The sequence below is a fragment of the Dama dama genome, chromosome 11, assembly GCF_033118175.1.
Source record: "Dama dama isolate Ldn47 chromosome 11, ASM3311817v1, whole genome shotgun sequence".
NCBI classification, from domain to species: Eukaryota; Metazoa; Chordata; class Mammalia; order Artiodactyla; family Cervidae; genus Dama; species Dama dama.
The window spans coordinates 12,026,139-12,044,156 of NC_083691.1; the positions used below are offsets into that span (position 1 = coordinate 12,026,139).

At 43.2% G+C, this 18,018-nt stretch overlaps 1 protein-coding gene across 6 annotated transcripts in view; it reads left to right on the top strand.

The window, feature by feature from the left end:
- DENND1A (DENN domain containing 1A) overlaps positions 1 to 18,018 on the top strand; it is a 523,573-nt gene that overhangs the window by 360,499 nt on the left and 145,056 nt on the right. For all 6 annotated transcript variants that reach the window (XM_061154694.1, XM_061154689.1, XM_061154693.1 and 3 more), the window contains one exon: positions 11,767 to 11,892. In XM_061154694.1, the coding sequence (XP_061010677.1) occupies positions 11,767 to 11,892 (126 nt within the window). The remainder of the gene's footprint in view (positions 1 to 11,766; positions 11,893 to 18,018) is intronic.

The following is an 18,018-nucleotide window of genomic DNA, read 5'->3' on the forward strand; positions in this document are numbered from 1 at the left end:
GCTAATTTTTAAAGGGGGAGAGAAAGTAATTCTGTTGCCCCTCTTACAGCTGCTGATAGGTGTCTGATTTGTCACACACACACAAAAATCTTTTAACTCTAGTTCTGACACTGAGCAGTTAATACAAGAAGTGGGGCCCACTGCACAGGCTAACCTGAGTCAGACTTTGAGAAGAGCTGTATCTCTGCTTGCAGTGTTATGCCAGCACTGACGGTGGCCATAGTCCCTGCCTCCCTGGAACCTTCAGTCTTATGGAAGAGACAGACATTGATGGACTGCCACACAATGCATCGTTACATTGCTGTTTGTCTCGGAAGGAAAGGATACAGTGAGAGTATATGACAAGGGAACCTTGATCTAATCTGAGAGAGTCAGACTGAGGCAGTGTTCTTGAGCTAAGTTTGGGAGGATGAGCAGGTGTTAATCTAGGGCCCTGGGATGTCCAGTATGGTAGCTAATATTCACATGTGGCTATTTAAATTTAAATAGATTGAAATGAAATAAAATGCAGTTCCTCACGGAGCAGCTGCATCTCAAGTGCTCCTTAGCAGCTATTATATTGGACAACACAGGTGGTGGATTATTTGTGGAAAGGCCTATTGCATGGTGCCGAATGCTAGGCCAGGGTGATGTTGGTGAGAACACTCCAGATAGAAGAGTTAGCCTATCCAAACATCCTGAGGTGTGAGAGAGGCCTGGGCGACTGGAGCCCAGTGGGAAGGCTGAAGCCATGGAGCGGGTTCAGGAGCCGCAGATCTGAAAAAGGCTGGGGACTTGCAGGCTCGACTTCAGTCTTTATCCTCAGAGCAGTGGGGAAGCTGCTGAAAGATCTGAAGTTACCAGCACTGATAGAAAGAGGTGAATAGGAGTGTTTCAGAGGTGACAGGTGACTAGTATACCATCCTTATTGCCTCTCCCCCAACAAGTTGCAACCTAGTGATGAAGAAAGACACCTGTACTTGTTGAATGCTGACATGAATTGCAAGCATTGTCTTCATCACAGTGGGAAGGAAGATATGTCAGCTGCTGGTTATACAAAAAAGCCAAAGATGATTATACAGTCAGCAAAAACAAGACCAGGAGCTGACTGTAGCTCAGATCACGAACTCCTTCAGATCATGTGTTTCAGATCATGAACTCCTAATTGCCAAATCCAGATGTAAACTGAAGAAAGTAGGGAAAACCACTAGGCCATTCAGGTATGACCTAAATCGAATCCTTTATGATTATACAATGGAAGTGACAAATAGATTCAAGAGATTAGATCCGATAGAGTGCCTGAAGAACTATGGGTGGAGGTTTGTGACATTGTACAGGAGGCAGTGATCAAGACCATCCCCAAGAAAAAGAAATGCAAAAAGGCAAAATGGTTGTCTGAGGAGGCCTTACAAATAGCTGAGAAAAGAAGAGAAGCTAAAGGCAAAGGAGAAAAGGAAAGCTATACCCATCTGAGTGCAGAGTTCCAAAGAATAGCAAGGAGAGATAAGAAAGCCTTCCTAAGCAATCAATGCAAACAAATAGAGGAAAACTATAGAATGGGAAAGACTAGAGATCTTGTCAAGAAAATTGGATACCAAGGGAACATTTCATGCAAAGATGGGCACAATAAAGGACAAAAACAGTATGGACCTAACAGAAGCAGAAGATATTAAGAAGAGGTGGCAAGAATACACAGAACTATACCAAAAAGATCTTCATGACCCAGATAACCACAATGGTGTGATCACTCGCCTAGAGCCAGACATCCTGGAATGCGAAGTCAAGTGGGCCTTAGGAAGCATCAATACAAACAAAGGTAGTGGAGGTGATGGAATTCCAACTGTGCTATTTCAGTTCCAAAAAGATGATGCTATTAAAGTGCTACACTCAATATGCCAGCAAATAATGGAAAACTCAGCAGTGCGCTTTCTGCTGAGGACTAGAAAAAGGAACTGGAAAAGGTCAGTTTTCATTCCAGTCCCAAAGAAGTGCAATGCCAAAGAATATTCAAACTACCACACAATTGCATTCACTTCACATGCTAGCAAAGTAATGCTCAAAATTCTCCAAGCCAGGCTTCAACAGTGCATGAACTGAGAACTCCCAGATGTTCAAGCTAGATTTGGAAAAGGCAGAGGAACCAGAGATCAAATTGCCAACATCCGTTGGATCATAGACAAGGCAAGAGAATTCCAGAAAAACATCTGCTTCATTGACTATGCTAAAGTCTTTGACTGTGTGGATCACAACAAACTGTGGAAAATTCTTCAAGGCATGGGAATACTAGATCACCTTACCTGCCTCCTGAGAAACCTGTATGCAGGTCAAGAAGCAACAGTTAGAAACAGACATGGAACAACAGCCTGGTTCAAAATTGGGAAAGGAGTACATCAAGACCATATGTTGTCACCCTGCTTATTTAACTTATATGCAGAGTACATCGTGCAAAATGCCAGGCTGGATGAAGCACAAGCTGGAATCAAGATTACCAGGAGAAATATCAATAACCTCAAGATATGCAGATGACACCACCTTTATGGCAGAAAGCAAAGAGGAACTAAAGAGCCTCTTTTTGAAAGTAAAAGAGGAAAATTAAAAAGCTGGCTTAAAATTCAACATTCCAAAAACTGAGATCATGGCATCTGGTCTACTCAATTAAGGTGAATAGCTGGGGAAACAATGGAAACAGTAACAGACTATTTTTTATGGCTCCAAAATCACTGCAGATGGGACTGCAACCACGAAATTAAAAGATGCTTGCTCCTTGAAAGAAAAGATGACCAACCCAGACAATATATTAAAAATCAAAGACATTGTTTTGCCTACAAATGTCTGTACGGACAAAGCTATGGTTTTTCCAGTAGTCATGTGTGGATGTGAGAGTTGGACCATAAAAAAAGCTGAGCACCAAAGAATTGATGCTTTTGAACTGTGGTTTTGGAGGACTCTTGAGAATCCCTTGAACTGCAAGGAGACCAAACCTGTCCATCCTAAAGGAAATCAGTCCTGAATATTCATTGGAAGGACTGATGCTAAAGCTGAAGCTCTAATACTTTGGCCACCTGATGTGAAGAGCCAACTCATTAGAAAAGACCCTGATGCTGGGAAAGATTGAAGGCAGGAGGAGAAGGGGACGACAGAGGATGAGATGGTTGGATGGCATCACCAAAGCAATGGACATGAGTTTGAGTAGGCTCCGGGAGTTGGTGATGGACAGGGAAGCCTGGCGTGCTGCAGTCCTTGGGGTCCCCAAAACTTGGACATGACTGAGCAACTGAACAGCAACAACAAATGATGATGATGATGAATTCAATGGGAGAACCCCCTCTGGATTAGTAATAAGCTAACTTATGGCTGGCCTGGGGGTGCTTGACTACAGTTGCACAGGAGCTGGACCCTGGTCATGTGTAGCTCTGTTCCCAGCACATCTCCAGCATGGGGCCTGCAAAGATTAGGCATCAACCAAAGTAACAGACTAATGTGCCCTGAGAAAGAGCTATTTGTTCTGACAGAGAGCATTACAGAAAGTCAACAGCTTTTAAATTTTTTTCTAATAGAAAAGTTTTGTCAGAGAATGACATAAAGTGTATCCAGGCTTAGGGATAGTTTTGAGGCCCCTGAAATTGAGTAAAAGATAATGTTGGTAACAGAGCTGGAGCCAAACCCATAGAAGGCCTTGAATATTGTGCTAAGAAACTTGGACTTTATATGTTAACACCATGAAGTCACTGAAAATTTTAGAGGAAGGGAGTGATACGTTCAGCTTCTCATTTTAGAAAGATAATTCAGTGCAAATGATGGATTAGACCAGGAAGAAAATAGAAGACGGGCCACCAGTTGAAAAGACTGATGCAGTAGTCCAGGTACTAATCGGCTAAAACACAAAGCCAGGCAGTTTGCTGCATCTGTTTTCCATTTGCCTCTATTATATTTTAATCCTCACAATGTATGTATGTTACAAATACCTCAATTTACAGCAAAGGGCACTGAAGCTCAGAAAGATTAAGAAAGTAATGAAAGCTGATTTCTAACCTTAGGCATTTGTGACTCAAGCTTTACATCTACTGCCTGAGGAGTACGTTAGGGATGGAGGACCAGGTGAAGCCAAGAGACCCCAGAGGTAGAGTCTGCAGTGACCAGAGAAAACAAGAAGAGGGTGCAGGATGGGGTGGTCCATATTGCATATGTTACTGGACATGTGGCGTGTGCAGTGCTGAGTAAGGCTGGTGCAGTTGTCCACTTTAATTCATTTAGTGACCAGAGCTTCATTTTCCTTGCAGTTTTGATTGCAATCTTAGTGATGGTCTTCTGCAAAAGAGAAGTGGATGAGTATCCATTTCTCTCCCAATCCTTCTCAGTCCAGACCAGTTCTTCCAATGATCAGTCACTGAAGAACATAATCCTAGACTTTCCTCCAAGCAAGGAGGCTCAACCACTGGAAATGCCTTTCAAGATATCAAAACACTCATTCATCTGTTCTTTTATTTAGCAAAAAGTGCTGGATGATGACCCTGGGCCAAGTACTGCTGAAACACTGCTGGCCCTTCTAGGAACTCTAGTAGGAAAGGTGGTAGACACTATAGTTCATGGACATATCACCTACCAATCCAGGGGGCCTAGACAGGACGTCATTAAGCCTGTCTTCGTGGTCAGGGAGGGCTTCACAAAGGAGGGGACATCTGGATTCCCACTTTCCCTTAACCCAAGGTAATATTTAATTTGACTATTAAAGAGAAACACCTCATTTGAATTCTTCATTATAAAAGTAACATGCTTTTTTATAAAGGATAATCAAAGCAATCAAAAGTGCATCAAGTAGAAAGTGAAAGTATCTCCACATGGTTAGTTTGGTCCGTGGCATTTTATATTCTTACTACCTGTATATAAGCAGCCACCATATGTAAAAATGACTTTATGTCTTTATATATTTCTGAATGATTCATATTACATGTATTGCTCTGTAACTTGTATTTTCCCCTCATTTAGGAGTAGTTTGTGAACATCTTTTCATGTTACTTCATAAAGTACTGCTGCACTTTTTTTAGCAACTGTGTGGTATTTCAAGGATGTGGTATAATTTATTTAATAGGCCCCTACTCATGGGCACTTACATGGTCTTTCAAAGAGTAACTAGATATTCATGAGTGGGACAGAAAGGGACCAGGGACGGTTCCATATGAGTTGTCAGCGTGTGTTTGGGCTGGAGGGTAGTACATGCTTCTGGATAGCAATTCAGTGTAAGTCAAGTATCTGTTAAGTGGAGCCAAAGGAAGCAAGGCCGTTTGAAGAAAGCGTCACAGACTGCTCTGAGGAGTTGGAATGTTTTTCTGCAAGTGGTGATGGCCAAGAGTGGGGGCATTGAAGGACTTTGATAGAAATCAGATTCATGTATTTCTAAGAATACTAGAACAGCTATGGATAGGTGGCACTGAGGGAAAGCTGAAGCCAGCCCATCTAGGAAACAGCTCCACTGATCAAGGCCAGAGAGGATGGGCAGAGCTGAGCAGCATAGGGCCAAGGCCAATGGACACTGAGAGATTCTGGGTATATTGGGGGAAGGAGGAGGTAACATGTGGAGAATGGTTGTGGGAAGAGAAGGAGAAGAAAGGGATCTAACGTCTGAATCTAGCCTGGGAGACTGGTTGGAGGATGCTGTGGTACCCAAGATGGTACAAGAGGAGGAATGGGAGAGCTAAGAAGCTTACCAGTTCAATTTTGTACTCTTTTCCCTTTGTTTTCTGTCTCCCTCCTGATACCTCATTAAAGGAGGAAGCCACCCCCACTGGCTTTTCTGTCCCCCCCAGATTATGCCAGATGATCCCTAATGTTAATGATTTGACCAGCATCTGCAGGAGCACTCACAGCAAGTTGGGTTTTAGACAACTGTGCGTTATTTAAGCTTCAGATTTTCCTTCCTCGCTTTTATTTAAAGGATAGAATGTTATCACCAGTTATCAGATGCGCATATACTTGAAGTTTCAAATTTTGAAGTGCTGACAAAAGCTTCTCCTTGTTTCAGGGTGAGGAGAGGTCTTCAGAAGTCTTGGCCTAAGTGGTCACAGGGGCACCAGGAACCCAGGACTGCTTGGCTGGTTTCAGAGCAGCTGGGGCTAGCGGGGAGGCACATACTCCTATTTGCTCAGTTACAATCAGCAACGACTTCTTTGTGCAAAATGGTAATGAGGCCATTAGGAGAGGCTCACCTGAAGTGCAGCCTTGTGAGTCCAAGGTAATTAAACACCTCCCGAATGAAAGGGAAAGGCCAGGGAAGGTTAAGTGAGGAATAATCTGCGGCACAGGTGGCCCAAGGGCTTTGAGGAGCCAAAAGAGCGACACCAGCTTGCACTGTTTCAAAGGATGGAAATGTCACCCTCATCCCTAGGAAAGGCAGAATTTTTATTATTTGGAGGTTGGGAAGTGGGCAATATTTTTAACATTTTAATAAAGCATGTTTCTTTCTCATATTGCTGTTTCAAGTTGGAGGCCCATGGCAGTCCGCCAGGCACCAAGTGGCCGGCGCTGCTTCTCGTGGACTCTCACCACATGGGTGGGCTCTGGGACGCATGAGTCCCAGAATAGGAGTGGGAGGGGGGCGAGTCACGATAAACAGAATATTTACAACCAGGTGTGGAGATAGACTCCAAGCTGCTTCCAGAGGAAAACTGCTTTCCTTGGCCCACCTCTGCATGGAGATGTAGTGGCTACCCCGTCAACACGTGTTCCCATCCCTTTTGACTTAGCCAAGGAGGTGGTTACCCTACCTTCACACACTGGGCTTTCGAAGCATGTGGTTTGCCCCTGTAGCAGCGGTACAAGGTTTCTTTCCCTATGTACAGTAAACATGGATTGTTTTTATCTTAAAAGATCTGGCAGTGAGTATTTTTGCCATTTGGTTTCTGGCCTCAAAATCTCTGCTGTCTCCACATAAAAGCTTATACATGCATGTTTACAGCAGCATTAATAATAATAGCCAAAAAGTAGAAATGACCCAGATGCCCTTCAGTTGATGGAGATGCATAAAATGTGCTCTTTCCATATGATGAAATATTCATCTGTGAAAAAGAATGAAGTACTAATAAGTGCCACAGTGTGGATGAAATATGTTTATAACGAGCACTAGGCTAACTATGGCAAAAGCACATTTTATGTATCTCCATCAGCTGTTGGACAGCTGCGTCATTTCTGTATACACTTTTATGTGGAGACAGCAGAGATTTTGAGGAACAAACATAGACATGGACAATGGACTGCTTCATAATTGGGAAAGGAGTACATCAAGGTTGTATATCGTCACCCTGCTTATTTAACTTATATGCAGGGTACATCATGCAAAATGCCGGGCTAGATGAATCACAAGCTAGAATCAAGATTGCTGGGAGAAATATCAACAACCTCAGATATGCAGATGGTACCACTTTAATGGCAGAAAATGAAGAGGAACTAAAGAGACTATTGATGAAAGTGAAAGAGGAGAATGAAAAAGCTAGATTAAACCTCATCATTCAAAAAACTAAGATCATAGAATCTGGTCCTATCACTTCATGGCAAATAGCTGGGGAAAACGTGAAAATAGTCACGAAATTAAAAGACGCTTCCTCCTTGGAAGGAAAGCTATGACAAACATAGACAGTGTTTTAAAAAGCAGAGACATCACTTTGCTGACAAAGGTCCACATAGTCAAAGCTATGGTTTTTCCAGTAGTCAAACATGGATGTGAGAGTTGGACCATAAAGAAGGCTGAGTGCCGAAGAACTGACGCTTTCAAACTGTGATGTTGGAGAAGACTCTTGAGAGGACTGCAAGGAGATCAAACCAGTCAATCCTAAAGGAAATAAACCTGAATATTCATTGGAAGGTCTGATGCTAAAGTTCCAATACTGTGGCCACCTGTTGTAAAGAGCTGACTCATTGGAAAATTCCTGATGCTGGAAACAATTGAGGGCAAGGGGAAAAGAGGGCAACAAGATGAGATGGTTGGATGGCATCAATGGACGTGAATTTGAGCAAACTCTGAGAGATAGTGAAGAACAGGGAAGCCTGACTGCAGTTCATGGGGTAGCAAAGAGTCAGACACGACTTAGTGACTGACCAACAGCAACAACACTGCTAAGTGAAAGAAGCCAGTCACAAGAAGAACCACATATTATATGGTTCCATTTATATGGAATGTCCAGGAGAGGCAGATCCATAGAGACAGGATGTGGATCAGCGGTTATCTAAGACTGGGGCAAGGGAGAAGGAGATAGGAGTAGTGGAGAGTAAGATGTGCCTACCAATAAGGTGGATTCTCTTTTTTGGGGTGATGAAAGTATTCTGGAATTTAGATAGTAATGATAGTTGTACAACATTGTCACTATACTAAAACTTCTGAATTATATATTTTCAATGAATGAGCTTTATAATATGTAAAATATATCTTAATAAGCTATTACAAACCCCTTATCAGAAGCTTGGGGCTTCTGACAAGAAATAATGTCCATGGAATGTTTCAAAAGTGTGTGTAATCCATCCCAGATTTTTAATATTTTTATGTTCACAGGCACTTTTAGGAACCTGAATATAGCTATACAGCCTACACCCAGAAAAAAAATCTTTACTCATTCATGTTAAAAAAATTTGTTGATAATTCATGGACCACCTGCATCTAATTTCCTATTTTGTCTTAAAATTTTACCCTAGATCTTATCCTTCAATAATGTCAGGCTGTTAGGTAGTCCTATATCTAAGTCCCATACAGATTCCTAAATTTGCTCTTGATATTATCACCTGTGCACTTAAAAACAGTTGTTAGCTTTACATTTATCTCAAAATCAAGGGGAAAATTCCTTAATGTATTCAATTCTTAACCCTAACCCTTCCGTCTGTTCTCATTTTAAGCTATCTTCTCCATATTCTTTCAACTGAAGCCACGGTTCTCCCTAGTCTCTGAACTCCTCTGCACTGTAGTGTCTTTGCAGATGCTGATCCCCATGTTTGGTACACCGTTCCTTCCATTCTTTGTGAATTAACTGCTTCAGCTCATACTTCAGATCTCAGCATAAGCCTGTTTCTCTCCACAAAGACTTCCTTGACCTCCTTGGTGAGCTCCATCACGGGCTTGTCATGGTAGCAATGTCCCATGTATTGGTATTTTCCTCACAAGAATATAAGTTTAAGGTTTTGCTGTCTGCTTTTGCTCACCATTGTATCACATTGACTCAAGGCTACCAAGTTGCCCGATTCCAGAGGCACTTTTCACGTGGAACACAGTGTGAGTGGTGTGCCCAGAAGTTGTGCAATATGGCATCCTGAGATAAATGGCATACTGGAAACAGCCTGGGAGGGTTGATCTTGTCTCTGAGGGCAACAACTGTCACGTCACACAATCTTTCCTACATTGAGGATTCAGGAAATATCTCTTTTAGTTATCATTTTCAGTAAATTTTGTGTTCATTTATGCAACTGCTTTTGACCCAAAGAGTCCCACAGCTTCTCATGTTTTCCTTTTTGTTTTGACCACTAGGAGGCTCAACTCAAAATTTGAAGTCTACTTCTACTTACTATGTAAGACCTGATGTTCAGGTCAGTTCAGTCACTCAGTCATATCCAACTCTTTGCAACCACATGGACTGCAGCACTCCCTGTCCATCACCAACTCCCGGAGCTTACTTAAACTCATGTCCATCGAGTCGGGATGCCATCCAACCATCTCATCCTCTGTTGTCCCCTTCTCCTCCTGCCTTCAATCTTTCCCAGCATCAGGGTCTTTTCTAATGAGTTGGCTCTTCATATCAGGTGGCCAAAGTATTAGAGCTTCAGCTTTAGCATCAGTCCTTCCAATGAATATTCAGGACTGATTTCCTTTAGGATGGACAGGTTTGATCTCCTTGCAGTCCGAGGGATTCTCAAGAGTCTTCTCCAACACCACAGTTCAAAAGCATCAATTCTTTGGTGCTCAGCTTTTTTTATGGTCCAACTCTCACACCCATACATGACTACTGGAAAAATCATAGCTTTGACTAGAGGGACCTTTGTTGGTAAAGTAATGTCTCTGCTTTTTAATACGTTGCCTAGGTTGGTCATAGTTTTTCTTCCAAGGAGCAAGCATCTTTTACTTTCATGGCTGCAGTCACCATCTGCACTGGTTTTGGAGCCCAAAAAAATAAAGTCTGTCACTGTTTCCATTGTTTCCCCATCTATTTGCCGTGAAGTGATGGGACCAGATGCTATGATCTTAGTTTTTTGAATGTTGAGCTTTAAGCCAACTTTTTCACTCTCCTCTTTCACTTTCATCAAGAGGCTGTTTAGTTCCTCTTCACTTTCTGCCATAAGGGTGGTGTCATCTGCATATCTGAGGTTATTGATATTTCTCCGGCATTCTTGATTCCAGCTTTTGATTCATCCAGCCTGGCATTTCACATGATGTATTCTGCATATAAGTTAAATAAACAGGGTGACAGTATACAGCCTTGACGTACTCCTTTCCCAATTTTGAACCAGTCTCTTGTTACATGTCCAGTTCTGTTGCTTCTTGACCTGCATACAGATTTCTCAGGAGGCAGATGATGTAGTCTGGTATTCCCATCTCTTCTAAGAATTTTCCACAGTTTGAAAACACAAGACCTGATGGCTTATGTTTATATATTAAATCTATACCTGGCTTATTCTTTTTCCATTGCCATGACTTTCTATTTTATGTTAATCTGTTGCATGCATATCTATAAGATATGTAAGTGTGTTTCTGTACATCTATATAATGACTATTCCTTTAGAGTATGAATTTTATAATAATATATATTATATATACTTTATGGGGGCTTCCCTGGTGGCTCAGTTGGTAAAGAACCCACCTGCAATGTGGGAGACCTGGGTTTGATTCCTGGGTTGGGAAGATCCCCTGGAGGAAAGAATGGCAACCTACTCCAGTATTCTTGCCTGCAGAATTCCCATGGACAGAGGAGGCTGGTGGTCTGTAGTCCATAGGGTCGCAAAGAGTCAGACATGACTGAGTGACTTAGCACACATCTTTATGGATGGGTTGTCATACCCTCCTCTAGGGAATCTTCCCAACCCAGGGATCAAACCCAGGTCTACTGCATTGCAGACAGATTCTTAACCAACTGAGCCACCAGGGAAGCCCAAGAATACTTCTAGAATACTACTGGAGTGGTAGCCTGTCCCTTCTCCAGGGGATCTTCTCAATCCAGGAATTGAACTGGGGTCTCCTGCATTGCAGGCTTATATAATTTATAATACATTTGATAAATATTTTGGGTATGAGGTATATCATAATATATATTATGTATTATAAATAAACCACTTATTTCTAATATTTGTAAGTAATCTGAAGAGCAAATAGAATTGGAACTAAAAAAATTTGTATGGTTTGGGCTCAGATTATAAGATTTCAATTCATAATTCCAACTTGACCATTTTTGTTTGTTACTGAGCATGTAACCTAATCTCTCTGAGACTGTTAATACCCTTGTAAAAATAGGAACACAATCCCTTTCCTATATGATTGTTGAAAGAATTAAGTACAGAAATTTATGTGAAAGCAATTACCTGACACATTGAAACTGCTTAGAAAGTGATTTTGTTTTTGTTTTTCTTAGATATGCACTAATAAGAGCAACATTTATTTAAATTTCAAAAACCTGCCCTAATCCTGAATGTGTGTGTGCTCTCCCAGCAGCTGAGGTGTCAGATCCATCCCCCTCCGCAGGGCTTTCTAAAGCTCTGTATATGTTGCATATAGCCATCCTCCTCCCACCCTGCCCTCAGCCTGTGTCTCTTTTCTGCCACCAGATCTCTTCACTGAAGAACCGACTGAAGAAGGTCTCCACGACAACCGGCGATGGTGTGGCCAGAGCCTTCCTCAAGGCCCAGGCCGCTTTCTTCGGCAGCTACCGAAATGCTCTGAAAATCGAGCCGGTGAGTAGCTTCTTGGCATGTCACAAATCCATGTTTGGTAAGGGCCACAAGAAACTTGCTAGTCATCTTTTGTTGAATTCACCAAAGGAGGTTTTATGCGTGTGTGTTTGGTGGGGACTGGAGAAGTGTGCTCCCCTCACGCTTCCTCTTAGCACAAGGAAGCTGCGCTGCCCCGAGTGGAGGACTGTCTGCTCCTGTGGATGTTAGGACCCCTCCCTTCCCTGGACAGTAGCACCCTCTGCGGGTTGCAGTACTTAGCACTGTACACACCTGCTCTCACTGAGAAGTCTTGGTAAGCCTATGAGGTAGCAGTGATCATCTCCACTTGACAAATGGGGAAACTGAGGCTCACAGAAATGATGACTTGCTAACCAGTGGAGGAGCCAGGTAGGTTGTCCCAAAGCCCATGCTCCCCTCTGTGCCTCACTGCCCTTTTCCTGCAAAGGAACCTCTTCTCCACACTTGAGAGAGCAGAGCATCCAGAAGCTCACTTCTTAGAGTTTCCCAGAGTGGTCTTGGTATATTGACTGCTAAGTGTGCTGAGGACTGGGGGATGATGTCATCTGCCTCCAAGGCCTGTCAGCCTTTCAGAGCCTCTGTTACCTCATCGTGAAGTGATTAGTTATTGTGAGGGTATGAAGACACCATGTCATCCCTAAAACCAAAGAAACTACCAGCTCTTCCAGCTTCAGTGAGAAGCTTTCATCAGATGCTTAATTACTCATAGCCTCTCAGCCAAGGAGAATGGAGAAATTGGCCCGGAGACCTGGGTCACTGCATAGGAGAGGATTCTGGAGGGGACCTTGTTGATAGCCCTTTTCTCTTGGGACATGGGGCTCCCTCCCTTCCTCCTGAGCAGGCAGAGATGGCAACCACACCTAACCTAGTCAGAGTGGCTGTGAGGGACCTAGACAGACATTTTGTTAGATTAAATGACAGAAGATGAGTAGCTATCAGGCAGTGCATTTCATGTGCAAACTCTGACAGTGAATCTTGACCATGCTGCCTCATAAGCCACAGTTATACCTGGATCAGTACTTTTTGACTGTTGTGAACCCATCATGTGTGTAAGTGAAGCACAGAGTGATAGCAAACACCCTTTAGCCAGGGTGCACACTCTGTGAAGTGGTTGGGGCAGTGGGTGCTCAAGGAACACAGCCTCGAGCCACCGTGTTCTTGTCTTATATCCAGCACTCAGGCCTGACTTGCTCGGCTGCCTCAGCTTCAGGCAGTGTCACCTGACAGAAGGGATGCACTGTCTTTGCTTCTTAAGAAATACTTCCCTTAGGTCCTAAAAAGCCCTTCAGCTTAAAGCAAGTTCCTCATGTCCTGCTTGTCTCCAAGACAGATGGCTCTGATTCTTTGTCCTAACCTTGGGCCCAGCCAAACCAGTCAGGTTCAGTGCTGTTTGGAGAGCTGATAGAATTCAAGGAAAGTTCTGTTTTCTTCCCATCTTTAAAGTAAGAATGGGACAACTGGCCTGTCCTTGTCTTAGGCTACTGGGATTGATATTGACATGAAGTATTTACACTCTTACAAAGATGTCATTGTTGTCATGTATATGTCTAGAGTCCAGAGACTGTTTATTCTGGTACACATTGCTGGGTATATAATCTGGGCACAAGGTGCTCCTCCAGAGGAGTTTATGGTTGTATTTGTACTTATGTCTCTCAGACGGTAAAGAATCTCCTGCAATGCAGGAGACCTGGGTTCAATCCCTGGGTTGGGAAACTCCCCTGGAGAAGGAAATGGCAACCCACTCCAGCATTCTTGCCTGGAGAATTCCAAGTACAGAGGAGCCTGGCAGGCTAAAATCCATGGGATCACAAAGATTCGGACACAGCTGAGCGAGTAAAACATCCTGCTATACATCCTAAAGGCCTCGGGTTTAAAGATTAAAGTCCAAGAGTTTAAAGCCTGGCTCTGTACTTCTAGCTGTGCAACCTTGCGTAGGGCAGTTAGTCTCCCTAAACTTCAGTTTCCTCACTGTGCAATGAGAGAAAGAATACTTATTCTATATTTTCAGATGGTTATAAGGAACAAGTGAGCCATAATACTGTTCAGAGGAAAGGTAAAACTTGGAAAAAGAAAGATAGCAGCAGTCCTTCCTGTGGTGGGCGTGGAATTATCTGAGTGAGCAAAGACTTGGAGGCAGGACCCCTCATAGCCTCTTTGTCTGGGGTCATGGGTTTGGGTAGACAGACAGGGCTGGCTTCAGGAGAGGCTAGAGCCAAATTTGACAGAGCCTTAGATCCTAGACTAGGAGTGTGAGCAGAGACATGATGTGACTGAAGTCATGTTTGACCAGTAATGCAGGACTGGACTGACAAGGAAACTGAAAGCAGAGACCAGGGGACTGTTGGAAAACTCAGAAGATAGCCCTCTAGTGGTTACACCAGGAAAAGGTACCATGAAGAAGAAGTGACTAGATGAGTCTAGAAATAGATAAGATATGAGAGATGAGGGGCAAGAAATATCAAAATGTCTCCCAAGATATAGATCTGGGAGAGGATGATGATGCCCATAGTAGAAACAGGGAAAGCTTGATGTGAAACTGTCCTGAGTAGCCGATTACAGTGGTCAAAATGTGGAGCAGACTAAGTGTCCAACCATGTGATAAAATATTATGAAGTCATTAAAAATAGCATTGATTATAAACGTGGTACCTTTCATTGAATTTTACATGTCATTCCATCATAAGGTGTACCGCTGTTTCATGTATCATTAAGAAAGGGTGCTGCCAATTATAATTGAAGGATGCCATCAACTGTAAGACATCCAGATTTCAAAGATGTTAAAATGAGAAGAAATTTACATCTTATAAATCAATGAAATAAGGCAGACTTGTCATGCTATTGGTCTGATTTATCTGCACCAGAATAGCTCTTTTCTGTAAGGCCAAGAGAGAAGCCAAGGGCCTGAAAGTTTCTGACCAAGCCTCATCTTGTTATCTAGATGGTTTTTAAACTGTAGATTTAATTCTAGCCAATTCCCCTCATCTAAAAAAAAGAAAAAGGAATAACAACACTTCCAATACCAGATTGTTTGTGAGATTAATTAAAATAATGACTGCAAAATGCATGTGAGCTCAAGAAGGGGTCAGGGGTTTTAGAGTCAGGCCATATGGGAGGCGTGGAGAACAGTGCCTGGATGAGCCCACTTGGGTGGCAAGCAGCACAGTGCTGAGGGAAGGGGTGTCCTTCATGGGGCCACTTGTCTTTTATGTGTTTCTCTGATTATTTGAAAAAAACAAAACAAAACTGCTCTTGGTTTCTTGTTGGTTTTTCTTTTTTAAGAAAGGTTTAAAGTAATGGGAATAGAAATGAGAAAATACCCATAATCTTGTCATCTGGAGCTGAGATAACATGTTAGCATGTTTCCACCAAGGCTCTAGGTTTTGGAGTTTTTATGTTTGTTTTGGGCTTTTCTTTTTACCCTGTTTTCCTCATCTTAAAAAAAAAAATTATTGAGGAATAATTGATTTATAATGTGTTAGTTTCTGCTGTACAGCAAAGTGAATCAGTTATACACATATGTATATCCTGAGATATATGCTGGATGTATTATATATGTGTATGTATATCCAGTCGTTTTAGATTCTTTTCTATATAGGTCATTACAGAGTATCAAATTGAGTTCCCTGTGCTATACAGTAGGTCCTTATTAGTTATCTATTCTGTATATAAGAGGGGAGGGATAAGTTGGAGGATTGGGGTTGTTTTTGTTTCATTTGGTTTGGGATTTTGATTTTTTACTTTTAGAGAGTTAAGATATTCCTGGCAAAGCAATCTAGTTCCCTGTTATTTAGTTTTGCCTTTTAGAGTGTAGTAAGCACTTTTTCCATATCATATAAAAACTCTTAAAAAATTGGCTGCACATCTCTCATCAGGTGACTCCAGGGGGTCTCAGTTCTGGCTATGGATCAGAGTTGCCTGTGGGGCTCTTAAAAAGGTAAATGTCTGGGCCCCACTCACAGAGATTTTTATCAAGTCCTTGCCATCTGAAACCAGTGTGAAGGCCCACCACATTATCCCAGCGCTGGTTCTTTTGCTTGTTGTTAACTTTCACCATCTTAAACCACACTGTGGTGACTATCTCTGTATAAATCTTCATTCCATGGTGTGGATTATTTCCCTAGGCGGCATCCTCAATGTGGTTTTATTGAGTTGAAGGTACCCAAGTGCATTTAAGGCCTTCAATTCATAAATTGGAGGAGAAGGCTGGTGGCCAGAAGTGGTTGGTAGCCTAGAGGGGAGACTCTAGGGCAGGTCGAGTGAGAAACAGTCCCAGGCTGAGGACAAAGACGGCCCGCAGGAGCATGTGAAGCATGGAGGATACAATGTAGGAGCTTCCCACCTGAGCCAGCAGCTGCGGTCATGGGACTCAGGTCACTGCCAAGTCACAGGACTTGGGTTTTTTAAAATATGAAACATCACAGGCTTGGTGTGCTTTTCTGCTCGGCTCCAGTGGGGCCCCTCTGGAGGGGCCCAGCCCAGCCCAAGAGGCAGAGATGGGCAGCAGTTCCTCCACTGCCCACAGCTTGCTTGAGGTTTTCAACTCCTTGGCCTTTTTTCTTTCTCTCCTACCAAAAAAAAATTTCAAAATGCAGCTGGCTAGGGAGTCTCAAGCTTCATTTTCTTTCCCCCTGCCTGGAAGGGAAGAGAAAGGCAGCCTCCTTGCTGAGGCCCAGCCAGGTGCCAGGCTGCCCCCTCCATCCGTGCCTTCTGCCGTGCACCCATCCCAGGGCCAGAGGGCCCCTGTGGGCTCCCCAGTGAGGTGTCTCTTTAGGGCCAGGTGACCTATTCCTCTTGAGGATCAGAAAGTAAGACCCCAGGGTATCCAGTTATAGCCGAGACTCCTACCTGCTCGACAGCTTCCAACAGGCTTCATCCCTGAGTTGCTTTGCATCCTTGGTCATAGAAATTCCCCACGACTACCCCTTGCTGCCCACATCACAGATGGGAGAGGGGCAGCAGTTGTCCGTTACTTCCGGCAGTTATGAGCCTGGAGTCAGACTCAGATCGGCCTGACTCGAAAACCCAGGTTTCTTCCACCCGACCCTCTCTCTTGCCTTTGTTCTGGTTTCCTCGTGTTCCACATTAACAACTCTTTCTCTGCATTTCCATCACCGGGCACAGGTCATGGCATAGCAGAGGCATCAATGTGTGTGTTTTGGAACAGTGGTCGGAAGGATCCGTGAAAGAAATGAAAGAACAGAGAAGTGTGTGGGGCCGGGGTTGGCCCTTGACCTCTGTTCAGTGCATGCACACTGCTTCTTCCCTTGCTTTAGCCTTTGGAGGTTGGTGCTGCCTGGCAGAGGGGAGAGTGTTGGCGAATCACAAGGGCATGTGAGCCATTTTTCCATCACTTGGAGAATATCAGGTGCAAAGCCCAAGGTATTTAACAATATCGGGCAAGCCAAGTTGTTCTTCTCCACTTTAATGACAGAACCACAAGCAGCCAGGCAGCTCCATTTGGAAAACCTCCTTTATCCGTGTCAAGCGGCAGCCCAGGCTTCAGCTCATTTATTTAGGCCTTTCTTGCTCTCTGACACGCCTCCTAGCAGTTGCCAGGCAACTCTGGGAGTAGCAGTGTGTGTTAGGGATTAACTAGTTAGGGCTGGGGTCCTTTTTGGCAAGAAGGGGATAAAAGACAAATGATTTTAATTGCTAGGCCAAGGATCCTTTCTCTGCTGGGTAGAAGACTGCAACTTTTGGAATATGTGTATAGCAGTGTTGGTCTTGAATTTGCCTCAAGTCCCCTTTCTCCCTCCTCAGGAAAACGAATGAATTTTAAAAAGAATCTTACTTTACCTCACTCCTTTGTTTAAAATTATATCATCTTGAAATCTGAATAAGACTACACCACCACCCTTTCTTTGGAAGACATTTCTTAGCACAGTGGCCTCAGTTTTAAAGAACTTTCAAAAATAGAATTGTGTGCTTTAATTGCATCCTTTTTTCTGTCCATAGTTTCTTAGTTCCTAGCTCATGGCTATGTGGAGTCATCTTAAGGCAATGCGAATGAAGGTGCTTTTGCCATGTCTGACCCATTGCAGGTCCCTGGTAAATGTGATATCAGAGAGCAAAACTGGTGGGGATTGGAACTTTAAGATGCATTCGGTTC